This window comes from Magnolia sinica, chromosome 1 (genome assembly GCF_029962835.1).
Source record: "Magnolia sinica isolate HGM2019 chromosome 1, MsV1, whole genome shotgun sequence".
Taxonomy (NCBI): domain Eukaryota; kingdom Viridiplantae; phylum Streptophyta; class Magnoliopsida; order Magnoliales; family Magnoliaceae; genus Magnolia; species Magnolia sinica.
This window is the reverse complement of record NC_080573.1, coordinates 87,623,973-87,644,768: the sequence shown is the minus strand read 5'-3', so window position 1 is coordinate 87,644,768 and position 20,796 is coordinate 87,623,973. Positions and strand designations below refer to the sequence as shown.

Sequence of the window (20,796 nt, the reverse complement as noted above, 5' to 3'; positions counted from 1 at the left end):
AGGTTTGCGTGACCTTATGACCGGATTGGATAGAAAATAAATGTTAGTGTGGGCTCTGGGAACCTTAATGGTGGATAAATCACTATCTCCACTTATATTTGGGTGTGGCCCATTTGGTATGCATGGGGCCCAATTGGTGTGGTCCATTTGAGATATATAAGGCCCATGTGATGTGACCCATTGTGATGTATTAGGGCCCATGGGTTGAGGCCCATTGTGATGTATTTGGGCCCGTGGGTTGAGACCCATTGTGATGTATTCAAGGCTCGTTATTAAAGCCCACCTTGACGTGTATCAGGCCCGTTGTTGAGGCCCACCTTGGTATATGTATGGGGCCCATTTTGATTTATTTATGGCCGTCTATTGAGGCCCACCTTGGTATATGTATGGGGCCCATTTTGATTTATTTATGGCCGTCCATTGAGGCCCACCTTGGTATGTGTATGAGGCCCATCTTGATGTAGTTATGGCCCATCTGTGAGGCCCACCTTTGATATGTTTGTGGCCCATCTGTGAGACCCACCTTTGATTTGTTTATGGTCCGTTGTTGCAGCCCACTTGATGTATATAAGGCCCATGTGGAGGGTCCACATGTTATATATTTAAGGCCCATGTGCAGGGCCCACCTTTGTGTATATGAGGCCCGTTGGTGCGGTCCGTCGATGCGGCCCACTTGATGTATTTGAGGCCCATGGGTTGCAACCCATCATGATGTACTAAGGCCCATGGGTCATGGCCCATGGAGATGTATTTAAGCTATAAGTCGTGACCCATTTTGATGTATTTTCGGCCCATTTAGTAAGGCCCAATGACATGTATTTTCCAGCCCATTGTGATGTACTCGAGGCCCATGGGCGTGGCCCATTGTGATACACTTGTGGCCCATGACGATGTATCTTAGGCCCTTATGTAAGGTCATGGGCCCACTATGCGTATGGCTCTATGTGGGCCACTCCTTGGGAGCAATGTTGGTTAAATGACCACATTGATGGGCAATGATGGTTGGATGTCCATATTGTGACCTTCCCTTAGGTCTTATTTACCGATTCTAATTATCGATCGATTGATCCGCTTGTCATAACCGATTTGCCGATTTGGATTATCGTTCGATCCTGAATGTCATGACTGATTTGCTGATTCTGATTACCGATCGATTGATCCGATTGTCGTGACCGATTTACCGATTCTGATTATCGATCGATTGATTCGATTGTCATGACCAATTTGCCGATTCTGATTATCGATTGATCCGATTGTCGTGATCGATTTGTCGATTTTGATTATCGATCACTCCGATTGTCGTGACTGATTTACTGACTTTGATTATCGATCGATCCCAGTTATCGTGACCGATTTACCGATTCTGATTATCAATCTATCTGATTGTTGTGACCGATTTGCCGATTCTGATTATCGATTGATCCGATTGTCGTGACCGATTTGCCGATTCTGATTATCGATTGATCCGGTTGTCGTGACCGATTTGCCGATTCTGATTATCGATCGATCCAATTGTCGTGACCGATTTACCGATTCTGATTAGCGATCGAGGCTGATTATCGTGACCGATTTACTGACTTTGATTATCGATCGATCCCAGTTATCGTGACCGATTTACCGATTCTGATTATCAATCTATCTGATTGTTGTGACCGATTTGCCGATTCTGATTATCGATTGATCCGATTGTCGTGACCGATTTGCCGATTCTGATTATCGATTGATCCGGTTGTCGTGACCGATTTGCCGATTTTGATTATCGATCCATCCGATTGTCGTGACTGATTTACCGATTCTGATTAGCGATCGAGGTTGATTATCGTGACTGATTTACTGACTTTGATTATCGATCGATCCCAGTTATCGTGACCGATTTACCGATTCTGATTATCGATCTATCTGATTGTTGTGACCAATTTGCCGATTCTGATTATCGATTGATCCGATTGTCGTGACCGATTTGCCGATTCTGATTATCGATTAATCCGGTTGTCATGACCGATTTGCCGATTCTGATTATCGATTGATCCGATTGTCGTGACGGATTTTCCGATTCTGATTATCGATCAATCCGATTGTCGTGACTGATTTGCTGACTTTGATTATCGATCGATCCCAGTTATCATGACCGATTTACGGATCCTGATTATCGATCTATCCGATTGTTGTGACCGATTTGCCGATTCTGATTAGCGATCAAGGCTGATTATCGTGACTGATTTACCGATTCTGATTATCGATCAATCTCGATTGTTGAGATCGAGTATCAAAGCTAATTCCGATTGTCGAGACCTTTATGATGTATATGTGAACCGTAGTTGAGGTCTAATGTGATATATTCATGGCCCATGGGCAAGGCCCGTTGTGGTGTTTTCGTGGCCTATGGGCAAGGCCATTGTGATATGTATTAGGCCCAAAATGTATGACGCATTTGATGTATTCGTGACCCATGTGTAGGGCCCAGAGGTCATGTATTTGAAACCCATGAGCAGGGCCCACCTGTTATGTATATATGGCTCTTGAGTGAGGCCCATGGTGTTGTATATTTAACCCTTGTGAGAGGTCATGGGTCCATTATATGTTAGGATCTATGAGGGCCATTCCTCAGGGGCAATGTTGGTTAAATGTCCACATTTTCGAGGTCGATTGTCGATGCCAGTCATTGATACCGGTTATGAGTATGTGACTGCATAACATCATGATACATGCCCATACGCATCATCTGTATGTTTGTTATGAGATGTGGTTGACCATTGCATATTTCATTAGGCAGATTATTATGAGACTCCCTGATAGGTGGAGGTTATCTCACATGAGCGCACGGTATGCGCAGAGTTGATGTATGACTGGATTGTATGACTCATGCATCTTGCATTGTGAGCCCTAGCGACATCAGGGTTGTAACCTCCACAGGCATATCGTGGATGGCCAGACGGGACACCGAAAATTTGTTCTACATGGGGTGCTATAGATATCCCTGAGTGAAAGTCCCTAAACCCTCTTGGTTCCAGAGGTTGCTCCAACGTCTAGACCGAGTGGATGCATGAGCGCATGAGGGCCGTATACCGTTAGGCCGCGTCTCCCACTGTGTCGTGGTCGGTTGGAAGGGGGTACGGCCTTACCTGCCCGAGAGGAGGGGGCAATGCTAGGCTGAGTCTGACCAGCTCGAGGAATGGGTCCGCTATCGACGAGCTGGGCCCGATATTGGCAGGCGGATAGTGAGGTCTCTTCCACTCACCTTGTTGCGCGCGATGGGGCGGCAATCTAGTTTGGAGTGTAATAGACCCCGGTGATTTTCCAGAGAGGAACCGTACTGATATGTGGACTTATTGAGCAGGCATTGCATACTCATTCACTCATTCATTCACTATCCACTCGAGCGGAAGGTGCGCAACCATTTGTTACGTGTACATTCGCATGACCAGGATTTCGGTTGGGCGCGCGACTAACCTGAGATCAGGAGTTATCACATTGAGTCTGACTATCCAAATTTAGGTATGGGACTGGTTTGGATAGAAGTCCCTTGTGATGGACCCCGTGACCTGCGATACTACGTACTATCATCCCGACTTCACACTCCAGCATGGTCATTCCATTCGCACCACATATCGCATTACATCCGACGCATATGGCATTTTGGGTTACTATGTTTATGCATTTATATGACCTAGATACAACTAACGGTATTTGTGGACTCATCAGGATTTGTATATTGCATTGCATCAGCGGCATCTGATATTTGGCTTGTTGTCTCCGCATTGCATAGTTGATCTACATTGCTTCATCAATATATGATATTGTTTTTATTATATTTCTGCGTCGTATAGCCTGGATAAGACTGATGGTATTCATGGGCCTATCAGCATGTTTTCACATTCCTCTGATTTCATATGATTTATGATCTTGCTAGTGTTTCTGATATAGTATGATTATGGGTTTATCAGTATTTTCACTTACTTTGATTACTCTGATATTGCTTACTTGGCACTTACCTTATGCACACACTTACACCACCCTCTAAGCTTTCTATAAGCTTATGCACGATAGATGCGTGCAGGTGATGTTAGGTTGCCGCAGTATTGAGCTTGGAAGCGTGCAGCGACCTTCTGGAGCTTGATTTTCGATTTATGTATTTCCTTTTAGCATTGTACTCAAATGATTATATTAGTGGATATGTGATGATAATGTTGCCTTTGTGAATTGGGTAATTTTATGGTTATGCTTATTATGAGTTAAATGTACTTTGAAAAAAAAATCCTCCTTGTAGGATCCCAGGATCGGAAATCTAGAGTTTGGACACTAGGAGCCGAGAATGGGATACTACGGAGGCTGTCGGCACCGGATTCGGCGATCGGGATTCCTGTGAATCCGATTTCCAGGTTTGGGGCGTGACACTAGTTCAATTGTATTTCAAATTCATTGAAATTCATGTTACCCGCGCTGAATTTCCAGTTTTATATATATATATATATATATATAACCGCTGAATTTCATGTTTGCCCCGCTGAAATTTCAGTTTACATTGCTCAATTTCTAGTTTGCCCCGCTCAATTTTCAGTTTGTCCCGCTCAATTTCATGTTTGCTCCGCTCATTTTCCAGTTTGTCCCGCTGAATTTCATGTTTGCCCTGCTGAATTTCTAGTTTGCCCTGCTCATTTTCCAGTTCGCCCCACTGAATTTCATGTTTGCCTTGCTCAATTTCATGTTTGCCTCGCTCAATTTCCAGTTTACCCCGCTGAGTAGCAAGCGTAATTGGATTGCGTACTGAGTTAGTTAGTACGCTCCCATCGTACTGAGTAAACTCAGTTGGGCCCACATTGAATGTATTTAGTATATCCACATCGTCCATCTGTTTTTCCATCTAATTTAAAGGGTTGAGCCCCAAATTGAAGCATATCAAAAGATCAAGTGGATCATACTACGGGAAACAGTGGGCATAATGATTTCCACCGTTGAAACCATATTAGGCCCAACAGTGATGTTTGTTTATTATCAAACATGTTCATAAAATGATTCAAACGTTGAGTCCTTGTTAAATTTAAGAGTAACTAATCAAATAACAAGCCTTTCTTGTTGTATGATAATATGGAGGAATGTTACTGAAAATTCAAAATAACTTGAAAGAGTTATGGTGTAATATGCATACTTTGACATGTCACATCTCAACTTGATAGGTATCATTTTTGCATTGATTAGTGGATATTGTTAATACTTCTTAACTTCATTCGGAATTTTTAAAAATAATTTTGCAATGGAATTGGATGGAATGTGTTGTTTGGAATTGGATTGAGTCCACTATCTAAATCAGTCCTATATGCATGCGTAATTTCATTTTGAAATTACATTGATTCACGAGGTGTAGTGGGTTTTTACTTTACATCGTATCCTACACTATTGCTATTGAAATGATGTCTTGAGTTTGTTGTAATTTTGAAAATAAATTGAGGGCTTTTTCTCTTTTATGGCAAGTGATAGGTCTTAGGTGGCCATGATTGTTGGCTATGAAAAAGATGGACTTTTTGGGAATCTCAAGAATTGCATTGTGTGATCGCCATATACAATCAAAACCACATGCCTGTATTTGTATCTATATTATAAGTATGTATGTTTATATATGTGTCAGAATTTACAAATGCATCATCATCACCATTATTATCTTAGTCTTCTCCTAAGAATTTTGGTTGGCTTTTAGGAAGTACATGGCAGAGGTTTATACAAGGAGCACTCTTTATAACCAACTCCAACCATGTGAACTACCAAAGCAACCAGAGCAACATTCATCACATTGGGCATTTATTGAAGCCAGGCAGATGGAAGTTCAAAACTGAGCCAGACTTCAGATTACATGAGTTATATTATAAAATATATTATATTGTAATTCAAATATTAGTCTGATTGCATTTTCATCACTATACCATTCTATTCTGGAATAGGACAAGAATCCTATTGATACTTGCTCCTTTCATAATTTGAGCCTTCTCATGTTGTAGGAAGATGTTGCCCATGAAGCTTAGATGGGCAAAACATTGCCTTTTAAGGTTACATTCTCTATAGTGTCCTAATGCTTTGTTTCTTTATTTCTTTTTTTTTTCTTTATTTATTTATTTTTGCATCAGGTGTGAAGAAGAAAGTTGATAAAGTAATAGTACTTGTGGGGAAAAGAGAGGAGAAAATGACCGTAGACCTATGGCTACGGATTATAACCGTTGCAATAGATTGTCGATAATATCAACCATTATTTGCTAATATCGAAGATGAATGCCAGATAGTTCAATAACAAAATTCAAAAAATGGATAAATTTTTAATATTATCGACATATGTTCGATAGTATCGAGCATAAGTCAACGATAATATCGAGATATGATCGATAGTATCGATAACTAATATCGAGTAATGACCGTAGACCTATGGCTATGGATTATAACCGTAGCAATAGGTACCGTAGTGATCTGGCATCAACCATAACAGGAAAAAAAATTTAATAGATTTTTACGGTTGGTGGGATCCTATAGCTACGGATTATAACTGTAGCCATAACCGTAGCTTCGATATATCGAAGATCTTTCGATATTATTGAAAAAGTCTAGAACTGTCCACCGAGTTTGCCTAAAAATAAAAATTCTGCAATTTTCGATACACTATGGCTACGGATTATAACCCATAGTCATAACCGAAGCAGACTGCGTGGCCGGCAGTGCCGCGGCAGTATGTGGTTTTTTTTTTTTTATACTGTGTTGCTTTTGTGGGTCCCATAATGAGGTCTGTGTTATATCCAAACCGTCCATCTATTTGGCGAGCTCATTTTAAGACTTGAGACGAAAAATAAGATAGATCTAACTATCAAGTGGACCACACTGTAAAAGGCAGTGGAGAATTGAACGTCTACCATTGAAACCCTTTTAGGGATTACAGAAGTTTTGGATCATTATGAAATTTGTTTTTCCTCTTCATCCAGGTCTCTACCCTATGAATGAACTTATACGGGGAGGATTTCTCACAAACATTACAGTGGGCCCCCTAGAGGTTTCTAATGGTTGACGCTCATTCAAAACTGTTTCGTGTAATGTGGTACACTTGAGATTTGGATATACCTCATTTTTGGTCTCATGTCATAAAATGATGTGGAAAAATATATGGACGGCATGGATGAAAAGCATACATCATGGAGGGCCCACAGACCACCGACCATCCGCCATTGGCTGGTAGCCGGGGGTACCCAATCCGTTTCCGTGAAAGGAGGGGTATTTTCGTCCTCAAATTTGCTGTCCGTACGAGCAGGCCTAAGTTCTCAAACGAAGTTTGTATTGTTTCATAAAAACAGCTGGATAAAAGGTGGGGTCCACAGTCCTAAATTTCTCTAATTTGGCCGGTGTGAAATGCTGAGGGAGGGGATATAAGGGAGGGAATTCTCATACTCTCTGATTGTATACGTGAATAATTGATCAGGACCGTCCATAGTGAGGCATCCACATTGGATGGACGAAAACTAAAATTTTATACAGATTGTATGATCTTACCAGTCTGATCAGTAGTCCTCCAACCGCCTGTAAAAGTAAATGCAGTGTAGCCTTTCAAAGAAGAAAAAAAAAGGATGTGGAAAAACACGATATGATTGGTATCTGAACTGTATCTTTTTTAATCACTGTTCATTGATCATATGTAAAATAAGATGGACGGTCATGATCGGTCTTGACCTCTTCCATATATACATACTAAGGTAGGTCGTATGGAGTTCCTATATGATGGTGTTCCTGCATGACGATTCCTACCACCCAGAAAAAAAGATAATCAACCAAGTGGAAGGTAATCACCATCCCCTGTGCACGTGGCAAGATTAGGTATCAGTAGAGACGAGAGGAAATATACATATCATGGTGTTACAACATTTGATGTGTGTATATGAAAATTCACTCCGTCCGTCAGGTTTGACTATTAATTAATTTTAGGTCGCCAAACATCATTCTAAAATAACATTTGGGTAAGCCAACATGAAATACTCAAGAAGTCCATGTCATAGGAAACATCTTAAGGAGCGGATTAGGTGCTGACGTGACCGTGGAGCCCACCTTAATGTATGGATTGTATATCACTCTATCCATCCATTTTGCGGACGCGGTTTGGCTAGTGACGCTGCCACCCGCTAGTGGCTAGTGGTCAGTGTTACGTGGACCCCACCATAATGTATGTATTTTATCCATGCCGTCCATCCATTTTGAAAGATAATTTTAAGGCTTGGTACCAAAACTGAGGTAGATATAAATCCCAGCTGGACCACACCATGGGAAAACAGATTTGATTGAATATCCACCATTAAAAACCTCCTAGGCCCTCTGTATTGGTTATTTAACATCTAACCTGTTGATTAGGTCATACAGATCAGGATGAAGGGAAAAAAATATATCAGCTTGACTCAAAACTTTTGTGCCCTTAAAAAGTTTTTAATGGTTGGTGTTCAATCAACATTGTGTGGTCCACTTGAGATTTGGATCAAACTCATTTTTGGGCTCATACCATAAAATGATATGGAAGAATGGGTGTACGGAATGGATGAAACACACACATCATGGGGCCCACAGAGCACCGACCACTAGCCATTGGCTAGTGGCAGAGTGAGTAGCCGATCCGTTTTCCCATTTTGACTGCTTATTTTAGGGCACGAGAAAAAAAAAAAAAACCAAATCTCACGTGGTAGTGGTGATTGAACGCCTCCCATTAAAAACATCCCGAGGGCCCCCATATTGCCCACGTTAATATATATTTGACATCCAACTTATTGATAACGTCACAAAAACTTAAATGAAGGGGGGATATATCAGCTTCATAGAAAACTTTAGTGCCCGTAAAAAAGTTTTTAATCAATAATCACCACTGTTTCCCATGACGTGGAGATTTGGATCTGATTCAATTGTGGGCTCATGCCTAAAAATAAGCTGAAAAAATAGATGACGGCATGGATATACAATACATACATCATGATAAGTCCCACGGTTATGGCCGCACCGTGTTGGGTGAGGCCGCAGTTAATCCTCTCCCGTGTGCCAGGCCCAACTTGCTTTAAGGATGGATCCAATCTTTCTGATGTACTGATTGGACTAGGATGTTATAAGTACAATACCATGGCCCCATATAGGCAAGAGCTTAGGTGTTATTAGTTGCACTGGCAACAACAATGAGGCTACATAAGAGATCTGCACCATTTTCGGTGGGTTTGCGGGAGGAAGGGACTCGAACTAAGCACGTAAAGCTTATGCTCGGAGCATCATCTATAGCTGCTCGGATAGGTCCACCTCACTTGTAGACCTCCAAAGGAGCAAAAGGTGACTTCCTACAAACTGACATTTACCGAGGAGGATGCCCGAGGCATCCACCATCTCCTTGATGATGCCTTAGTGGTGGCCATGACTATAGCCAACCGCAAAGTGTTTCAAATTTTATTGGATACCGGAAGCTCGGGCAACATCCTCTTTGCCAACACCTTCGATAAGATGGGGGTCGGGACGTTCCAACTCCGATCTGTCAAGACTCATTTGCACGGATTCGCAGGGGATAAAGCACCTCCGAAGGATGTATAACGCTCTTGATCATTGCGAGAGAGGGACAAACTAGAAAACCATGATGATAGACTTCCTTGTAGTCGATTATCCTTCCACCTACAACGTCATCCTCAGACAACCATGTAACAACCCGAACTTTTTAAGACCCAAGTATTGAAAGTTCTCAAGTGTTAACATGAAATTTAATGAATAGCGTACATGCGTACAATACCAAACTAGCCATCCTAACCTTACATCTATTTCCTGACATGAATCTAACCATTGGGGATAACCTCCATTCAATAGAACCAATCATCTAACCGTTGATTATGGGACAAGACCATCCATCTAGTGATTAGACGCGGGTACTTTCACTTAAATGTACTGGTGAAAAACTCCTCATCTGTAAAGATTTAGATGTAAGTTTGTTTGTAATAATTGTTTATAAATGTGCATACAACCACGTAAAACTATTATATTTCACAAAACTCTTAGATTAGCGATAATTACGAAATTGCCACCAACCTAGACCATGAATTCTAGATCACATGGGTCCCACGATCTGTTTGATGTGAAATTTTATACCTTGTCTAGGTATCATAAATTAACCATACACATCGAATTCCAACCATTGGATCATTATAAAAATGACCTAATGGACAGACTAGTCATTAACTGTCGATTTTGGGGCCGCTTGATCATTTTACATGCTTCAAATTTGGGATCAACCCTTAAATTTAGATGGAAAAAAGAATGAACAAAGTGGATTCATTCCGAACTACTCGTGGACCCCACCTCCGAATAGTGCGCGTGCATCGTCTACAAGCGTCCGCACCACACCGCAATGAAAAGTTGGTCAAGGTAGCCTTGACTCGACCAAACACGGAACCCAGCCGCGTGCTGCGGACGATCGTCCACTGGGATGAGATTTGGGCCACCATCATCATCTGTGTGGACGATCTGAACCGTCCATCATGTCTGGGTGGTGGATTCGACCAAAACCTAGCTAATCACGTGCACCCATGCATGCATACGTGCCTGCAATAACAGTCACAAGAAGCCCCACCGCGTAACCATTCAAACAAACTGATTTCTGCCATCGTTCATGGCCCACCAGCCTAGCCCTATGAATGATCTGAACCATCCATCAGATACAGACGACATTTTCAACCAAGACCAAGCGAACCTGATATGGAAAGATATCAGAAGGAAATCCCATTCCATTCGGGAGTTTTGGAAACCTCACGCAGAAGAATCCCATGGGCCACTGCAAACGTGATTCATACTACATACCGAGCCAGAAGGACAGGAGAAGAACAGTGAAAGGAGTGGATTTTCTAGACATCCACGATCGTGGGCCCCACCAGGTAACGCAAATCAACCAAATCGCAACAAATGCGAACAACTGAAAAATTGGACGCAACCCGGGAATTTCAGTTCGCTGTGGGACCACGATCGGGATCGTATCCCTGATCCGAGCCGTCCGATCTTCTAAAGCAAGAGAATCGACCCCTCCCTAGAAGTCCAAAACAAAAGAAAAGAATGGATATCGCGTCACTCCGTTTTCTGTGTGCACAATTACAGCTGCATAGGAATTTCGTAAGAAAATTCTGGAACCTTTTACAACCTACATAAACCTCCACATCTGCTACTGGAGAATACACGTAACAAACAAAGAAGGATCAGAGAAAGAAGGAAAAATGTGGGAGGAGAGAGGGAGAGCTCGGTCGGGAGCAGCACTCCACAGAAAAGGGAGAGAGAGAGAGAGGTTTCCAGTTGAAATCCTGGTCCGTCCAAACCCCTTGTTAGATCAGCAAGGAAGGAAGAAGGAACGAAAGAGAAAGAGAAAGAGAAAAGAAAGAAAAGAAAAGAAAGAAAACCCGAGTCGATTCAACTCGGGACTTATGCCATTGCGACCGCGCCGTCGCCGCAGTTCCAACGCCGCATCTTGTGCTCCAATGCGACACCTAGACTAGGAGATATGGCCTGCGCATAATCTCGGCCATAGATTGCGCGTTGCTAGGCCACAAGATTCCAGATAAGTAGATTCTCTACCTAGAGCCATCATGAGGATGACATCATCCTAGGCTACCTAGCCTAGGGTGACATCACCCTGGCCCTCCCCATGCTTGCTAGTCATAATGACAAGCATGCCATGCTCCCTTACACAAGCAATGATTTTCTTACAAACTAATCATTTCTCTTATATACATCCCTCTCTCTCCCTCTCATCTTCTTCATTTTCCTAGCAAGAGGAACTTGGGACATCCATGAGAGACTCATTACTCCAGTTCCTTCCAAGCTAGATCCCTCCTAATCCAACCATCTAAAACCCATCTCCACCATTGAAGGAGCTCCTTAGAAGCTTGAGAGTTCAAGGGAAGAAGAAGAAGAGGAGAGGTGGGTGTACTCTAGGACTAGATTCTTTCCATTTTCTTGCATAAATTCCTATATTTTCTAGCACGGGGCAAGTACGACCCGCCAATCAATGGTAAGGATCTTATCTTGACCTCTAGGTGTGGCCAATGGCCCACCTTGGCTTGCATGTATGTTTTGATTATCTTGAGGGGCTCATAGTGGTGGAGCCCCTCCTCTAGTCGTGGCCCACCTGATGTGCTCAACAGATCTAAACTGTCCAAACAGTGGGACCGGCCCACCTTGCTGCCCATCGTCCAGGGCTAGCAGGCCCACTGTGATGTATTTGTCCACGCTACTTGTCCATTTGGACACGCCTAGATGAAGGGAAATGCAAATATCAGCTTGCATCCAAGTTGTGGGCCACCACGTGGACCCACCTTGGTGTATATGTTGTATCCCCACTGTCCAACAGCAGGGACGATGGGGCTTGCCTTGATGAATGTGTCGTACCCACACCGTCCGCATGTGGGACGGTGGGACCACCTTGCTGTATATGTTCTGTCCACACCGTCCACACATGGGACGGTGGGACCCACTTGTATGTGTGATATCCACACCGTCCAGTGGCTGGATGTGGGACCTACGTGATGCAAATGTTTTATCCACGTCATCCAGCATCTAGACGTGGGACCCACATGATGTAAGTGTTTTATCCACGTCGTCCAGCATCTGGACGTGGAACCCACATGATGCAAATGTTTTATCGACGTCGTCTAGCATCTGGACGTGGGACCCACATGATGTAAGTGTTTTATCCACACCGTCTAGCATTTGGACGTGGGACCCACATGATGTAAGTGTCTTATCCACGCTGTCCAGCGGACGGTGGGACCTACTGTGTTGTATGTGTTTCATCCACACCGTCTAGATGGGATGGTGGGCCCTGACTTAATGTATGTGTTGCATCTCTACCGTCCAGGGACGGTGGGACTCACTTGAGGTATGTATTCTATCCAGGTCGTCCGTCAATGGGGCGACTAGCTAGGCCCACCTACTGTGTATGTGCAAGGCCCACCTGCTGTGTATGTGCAGGGCCCACCTGTTGTGTGTGCAGGGCCCCACCTGCTGGACATTTTATATCCATGATGCCCATTTATGTTGTGTAGAGGCCCACCTTGATGTATATGTTCCATACACACTGTCAGGCCATTTTCAGGGCCATGGGCCCCATCAAAACCTTGTAAGGCCCACCTTCCATCTGTTTGAATGAGAACTAGGCCATCCAGATTTCTGGACGTCCAGCCATTGAGCCCACATTGTGGTATATACATGTTGCCCATCCATTATGCTGGATTGTGGGTTGACTTGTAAGGACCACTATGATGTATGTGTTACACACACACACACTATCCACACATTGTTCCTAGGCCATGGGCTGTTTCATGAGGCCCATTATGATGTATATGAGACCCATGTTATAAGGCCCATTGTGATGTATACGAGGCTCATGTGATGAGACCCATTATGATGTATGAGGCCCTTGTGTGAGGCCCATTGTGATGTGTAAGGCCCGGTATATGTGTGAGGCCATTATATGTGTGAGGCCCATTGTATATGTGAGACCCAATTGTGATGTGTGAGTCTACCATGATGAATGAGATAATATGTATGATGCCCATTCATTTTCTAGCTAGTTTAAGGGCCATGGGCCCCATTGTGAGATAGTTTCTATAGCAGCTCATACTCTAGGAGGCAGTGGTGGTTAAATGTCCACGTTGTAAACCTCCTTAGGGCCCATCGTTAGGCCCATTCTCATCTTCTCTTTGGGTTAACCTAAACTGTTGGGCCCTCATTATTGATGGTGCTTCCACCACACCTTGTAGATTGGCCCAAGCCATATAGCTCATCTTGTGCTTATTGGGCCCATAGGAAGCCCTGTTTACTATGTGATGAAGAGTGTGAGGAAGCCCACTCTTTATACATAGGCCCTTCCCCTTGTTATATACGTTAGACTTACCCATGAGGCCCATTCTTGATATGAGTATGACATCTAGACCATCTATTGATTGTAGGAGAGTACATCATCATCGTTGGATATGCTAGCATAACATCATGATACATGCCCATGCACATCATTTACCTGCTTGTTATGAGGAGTGATTGATCATAACATATGTCATTGGGCTGGTTGTTTTTGGGACTCCCTGTGAGACGGAGTTACCCCACATGAGTGCGCGGTACGTGCAGGAATGATGCATGAATGGATAGTATGACTCATGCATCCTGCATTTGTGTGATACGATTACTGTTCGCCCTAGCGACATCAAGGTTGTGGCCTCTACAGGCATATTGTGGATGGCAGGATTGGACACCGAAAATATTTGGTTCTAGTACTAGGGCACTTAGGATGTCCTTAGGTGAAAGTCCCAAAACCCTTATGGTACTAGAAGGATGCTCCAACGTCGAGACCGAGTGGATACATGAGCGCCCGAGTGCCGAATACTAGAAGGCTGCGTCTCCCATTATGTTGTGGTCGTTTGGAAGGGGGTGTAACCTTACCTACCTGGGTGAAGGGGGCTCTGCTAGGTTGAGTTTAACCAGCTTAGAAATGGATCCGCTACTAACAAGCTAAGTAGATATCGGTTGACTACTGGCCAAGCGGGTAATGAGGTCTCTTACGCTCACTTGGCTACTTGCCTGGGGGAGGGTCAGTCGTTGTAGAGTGTACTAGACCCCGGTGATATTCCAATGATGGACTGTACTGATATGTAGATCCAGCTGAGGACTGCTATGCTTGCGTTGCATTTGCATATGACATTTGGCCATGTAGGCCTTACATCGCATAGCCTTGGTACGGTTGATGGTATTCATGGACTGTACTGATATGTAGATCCAACTGAGGACTGGTATGCTTGTGTTGCATCTTGCATATAACATTTGGCCATGTACGCCTTGCATCACATAGCCTTGGTACGGCTGATGGTACTCATGGACTGTACTGATATGTAGATCCAACTGAGGACTGGTATGCTTGCGTTGCATCTTACATATGACATTTGGCCATGTAGGCCTTGCATTGCATAGCCTTGGTACTGTTGATAGCATTCATGGACTTGCTAGCATTTTCCACATTACTCTAATATTGCATACTTAGCACATATATTGTGCACATACTTACACCACCCTCTAAGCTTTCGATAAGCTTATGCACGATAGATGCGTGCAGGTGATGCTAGGACGCAGTCGAGCAGAGGCAGGAGCGTGCGGCTAAGCTTCTAGAGTTTTGATATCTATTTTGTATTTCCCCTTTATGTATTGTACTCTAAAGTTTTTATTATAGTGGATATGTGGTGATGTTGTTGTTTGTGTCTAGGTTATGCTTATGGTTATACTTCTTACGAGAACAAATCATACTGAAAATCCTCCTTGTAGGATCCCAGGATCGGAATCTAGTATATGGGTTTTAGGAGCCAAAAATGGGGTACTACGGAGGCTATCGGTGTCAGATTCGGCGATCGAAAATTTTGTGAGCCCAGTCCCCAAGTTTGGGGCATGACACTCTGGCCATGAAAAATTGGGGCGTTACAAACCATTCCTCAACACCATGCGAGCGGTGGTATCAACATACCATCTTATAATGAAGTTACCGATTGAACACGGTGTCGGGCATGTTAGAGGAGATCAGCAGGAAGCACGACAGTGCTACTCCATGGCTTTATGGATGCAGCAATGCACAATGGCCATCACTTCCCTTGATCCCTGGGAAGAATCACTCGAGAGAGGGTCTCCAGTCGAAGACCTTGTAGTTATCCCTCTCAGTGAGTCTAACCCAACCCGTACCTTACAGGTCAGCTCTACACTCACTCCAGATCTATGAGATGAGATCATGGACCTCGTCCGACGCAATGCCGATGTTTTCACTTGATCTCGCCAAGACATGCCCGGCATTAGCCCATAAGTGATGGTCCACAAGCTGAACGTTGACCCCGACCACCGACCAATAAGACAGAAGCGACGAGCATTCGAACTAGAACAATATGCCATCATCGGCGAAGAGGTCGGTAAGCTCCTTGAAGCTACTTTTATTGAGGAAATCTATTATCCTAACTGGATCACCAATGTTGTCTTGGTGAAAAGTCCGATGGAAAGTGGCAGGTTTGTGTTGATTACACCGACCTAAACAAAGCCTACCCCAAGGACAATTTTCCCCTTCCATGAATTGATCAACTAGTCGACAGTACGGCTGGGCACGGGCTCCTCAACTTCATGGATGCTTACTCGGGCTACAACCAGATCGCCATGCATCCCCACGACAAGTAGAAGATGACCTTCATCACCAACAAAGGGCTCTACTATTAAAAGGTCATGCCCTTCAGGCTAAAGAACGCTGGGGCCACGTACCAGTGACTCGTCATTAAGATATTCGCTCAGTAGATCGAACACTCTATGGAGGTTTATGTTGACATATGTTCGTCAAGAGCATCAAAGCTACATATCATACTACCGACCTCGAGGAGATATTTGTGATCTTGCGAAAATATCAGATGAAGCTAAACCCAAGCAAGTGTGCCTTCGGCTTTAGTTCAGGAAAATTTCTTACCTTTCTAGTCAGCCAAAGAGGAATCAAAGCAAATCCTGACAAGATTCGAGTTCTGCTAGATATGAGCTCGCCCCGAATGATGAAAGAAATTCAATGCCTCACTAGAAGAATTGCTACCCTCAATCGCTTTATTTCTCAAGCCACTGACAAGTGTCTCCCCTTCTTCAAATAGTTGAAAGGAAAACATAATGTATAATGGATTGAGGACTATGAGCTAGCCTTCTGACAGCTCAAACAGTACCTAAGATCACCTCCGTTACTTTCCAAGCCTAAGCAAGGTGAGGTATTACTAGGGATGTACACGAACCGAGTTAGCTCGGTTAGATCGCTCCACTCGACTTGAAAAAGCTCGATTCTACTCAGTTCGAAATTAAATTCGAGATGAGTCAAGCTGATTTTTTTAAGCTTGAAAAAATTTCAAACCGAGTTCAAGCTTGCCCGAGATCGACTTAACTCGGATCGAACCAGTTCGGTGACTCAGTTACTTTGATATTGATGTTGTTCACCAAGTGTTTGATGAAATGACTCAACGAAGTGTGGCTGGTGGAGGTATGTATATGAAACAAATACCCTCTTTTCTTGTTTTATATGTTGCTTACAAGGTGTTTGATGAAATACCAATAAAATCACTATTGTTGTTTTACATACAGTGAGATTTTGAAGGTACAGTCTGTGTGTTTATGAAAATGCTGCATAGGCGAACTTGGCTCAATCTTAGCTCGAACTGGCCCGAGCTACTAACCGAGCTGAGCCAGCCAATCAGGCTCGAGGATCGAGCCAAGTCGAGTTCGAGTTGGGGTCAGCAAGTGGCTGAGTCGAGTCGAGTTGTGCCAAGCTCGACTTGGTTTGACTCGTGTATAACTCCATCCATTACTGCTCTATCTATCAGTCTCTGCCGCAGCGGTCAGCTCGGCCCTCATCCGGGACCAAGTGGGGAAGCAACTACCTGTGTACTATGTCAGCAAAGCCTTGGTCCTGGCTGAGACCAGATACCCAAATATCGAGAAGCTCACCTTAGCTCTAGTCATATCATCTCATTGCCTCTCACCTTACTTCTAGGTCCATACAATCAGTCTCGATCAATCATCTCCTCCGTCAAATACTCCAGAAGCCCAAGACGTCGGGGAGATTTACAAAATGGGCAATCGAGCTCAGTAAATTCGACATTAAATATCAGCCCCACACCACCATCAAAGGTCAAGCAGTGGTCGATTTCATCGCCAAGTTCACATGTAGCCAAAACCTGGAAGTAAGTTCGAGCAGACAAACTGATCAACTATCCAAGGACGATCCGACGGTCAGGTCCGACCCACCAACTTCGACATTCTACGTCTAGAACTCATCCTTTTCTAAAGGTAGCGGGGCCGGAGTAGTCATTAAGGCTCCCGACCAGACCTACACACAATGTGCCTTAAGATTTGGATTTCAAACATCGAATAATGCAGCAAAGTACGAAGATCTGCTCACTGGACTTAGGTTGGCAACAACAATGAGAGTTTAAAACCTAAAAGTCCAAAATGATTCATAACTCATCATCAACCAGGTCACCAGTGAGTACCAGGCTAAGGAAGAAAGAATGATCGCCTACTTACAAAAGGCCTGGGAATTCATGAGCAAATTCCCCAGGTGCGATGTCAACTTGATCCCCAGGTCAGAAAACTCCAAAGAAGATACACTAGCAAAAGTGGCCACAATGGCCGAAGATGACATCCCAAGATCAATCCCGATCGAGTTTCTAGCCGAGCCGAGTATCAACAAGTCTGATTCAGATACAATCATTCCAGTAAATTCAGCCCCAAAGCTGGATGGACTGGATAGTCGAATATCTTTAGAAAGGCGAGCTATCTGAAGACCGACTCGAGGCACGCAGACTTCGATCTAAGTCTCCGATCTGAAGAGGTCGAGTATGTTCTGAAAGAAATACATAAATTTGTGATAACCACTTTGGCAGTTATACCCTCGCCCATAAAGTAATCCGACAAGAGTACTTTTGACCGACCATCCGAAAATATGCCAAGCAATACACCTAGAGATGTGACAAATGTCAAAGATTCACGGTGATACCTCATCAGCCACCTGAGCAGCTAACCCCCATGAATGGCCCATGGGCGTTCGCCCAACGGGGGATAGATATTATCGACCCCCTACCAACTGGCAAATGTCAGACTAAGTTCGCAGTCGTCGCGGTCGACTACTTTACCAAATAGGCCGAGGCCGAACCATCGACCAAAATCACCATCTTCGTCTGGAAAAACATCATATGTTGGTACATATCCTGCATACGATCATCTCGGACAACGGGAAGCAGTTCAACAATGATCAGTTCCGAGGCATGTGTGGAAACCTCAAATTTTAAAATGCTTTTTCATCATCTCGGCACCCTCAAGCTAATGAGCAAGCAGAGGCAGTCAACAAGATCATCAAAAACCACCTCCGAACCAAACTTGAGAAAGCAAAAGGTGCCTGGGCCGAAGAACTCCCCTATGTCCTCAAGCATAGCGGACCACTTCCCAGATGGCCACAAGAGAAACTCCTTTCTCCCAAGCCTTCGGAGCAGAGGCTGTTGTCCTAGTCGAGATAGGGCTCCCTACTGCATGAATTTGGTCCTACGATGAAAATCAAAATATCGAGCAGATGGCTTTAGACCTTGATCTGCTCGAACAGAGAATGGAGCAAGCTCAACTCAAGGTCGCGATTAGACAATAGATGGTCGCCCGATTTTTCAATTCCCAAGTAAGGGTGAGAAGGTTTCAAGTTGGCGATTTGGTCCTCCGCAAAACCTTTCAAAACACTAAGGTGCCCGGTTGGGAGACTTTGGAACTGAACTGGGAAGGACCCTACAAAATAATAGGCACTACCCGACCTGAAACCTATTAACTCGAAGACGTGGAGGGACGACCTCTACCGCATTCATGGAACGCTGAGCACCTAAAGATCTACTATCCATAAAGGCCATTTAGGTCTTAGATTAAAACCGACCTGCGAGGTCAGAACGACTTATTTACTTACACTACAAGGGTTGCAATAAATTTTTACCTATTTCTACTTATTGCTCCAACTACTTAGATCATATGTTCTAGGATTTCCTTTAGTGCAAGGGAAAAAGCCCTCTTATGGGACCGCTGACCTATTCTAAAAGGGTTAAAAGTGGTTGTATCCCTAGACATTCTATGAGGGCAGGGCTTTCCCAAAGAAGAGAAGAACTCCTCCCCAAATATCTCTACCATCAGATCGGCATGACTAATGTGCACGCATCTCGACCATTAGATTAATATAACCGACATACATCGTATGATCTACTGAATTAAAGACACAAAGCATGACAAATAAGCATTAACCAAAAAGTCCATTTTCATTGATAAACAAAAATTACATAAGTTTTTAAAAAAGGAGATATAAAGAGGCTAATCCCCCGGGGGAGTTTGCTCAGTGCCCATTGAGGACGGCTGCTTGGCTTCAGTAAAAATCGGGCCCTCAGCTTCTAGAAGGATCGAATCTTCAGTGGGGCTGCCCTCGAGGAGGGTGTAAATGCTTTTATGTTTAGCACACTTGGATTGTTAAATTTTGTAAGACAAAAGTGCAAGGTCAGATCATAAGTATGGAATCACAACTACTCTACATGCCTGAAGATCAGCTCAAGATCGGCTTATGATCAGCTTAAGATCATCACATCTTCTCAAGAAGTTGACGCCCGAATTCAAGACAAGATCAAGTAAAGTTCAAGATAAGTTGTCCCATGTATTTGCTAAAACATAGGTGGTATAACCCTAGAAAGACCTTAGTTTTAGGTTCTTTCAAAAAGTCTTTAAACTTGGGTTTTAATTGTGTTTTTGGTCTAGAATTCTGCCAGCCTAACCTCTGGTTCAACCAGCCTAACTTCAAGCCCGAGCGAAATAACAAATTTCGTTGAAAATTCGGCCAACCTAAGTTTTGGTTCGGCTAGCCTAAGCTTGAAATTCAGATATCTTGAGAAAGTTTGGGTCAAATTCTAGCAATGCAAACTTTTGATTTTTATGGGAATTTAGCTAGAAGATTAGCAAATTCGTTCCTCGGGTCAACCGAATTTTGGATATATCTTATCCCGCATGATCCGATAACCGTTGGAAGGAATCCAATGGAATCCGGCTAGCTGAAGCCAGTCTTAAGCTAGCTAAATTTTCAACCTCTTTGGCTATAAATAGAGGCTTTCTCTCATTTTAAATTATAACAAAAATTTACTATAATCCTTTTGCAAGAGAGAGAAAACTCAAGTCCTCGGTAAGCTAGCTGTGTTATATTTATAATTTAACTTATAGCTTATTCAA

General features: G+C 43.6%; 1 protein-coding gene across 1 annotated transcript in view; it reads left to right on the top strand.

The window, feature by feature from the left end:
- The window catches only part of LOC131247449 (nucleosome assembly protein 1;2-like), a 48,788-nt gene extending 30,447 nt beyond the window's left edge, over positions 1-18,341 (top strand). The window contains exon 8 of the mRNA XM_058247731.1: positions 18,036-18,341. Within this exon, the coding sequence (XP_058103714.1) occupies positions 18,036-18,341 (306 nt within the window). The remainder of the gene's footprint in view (positions 1-18,035) is intronic.
- The last annotated feature ends 2,455 nt before the right edge of the window (positions 18,342-20,796 follow it).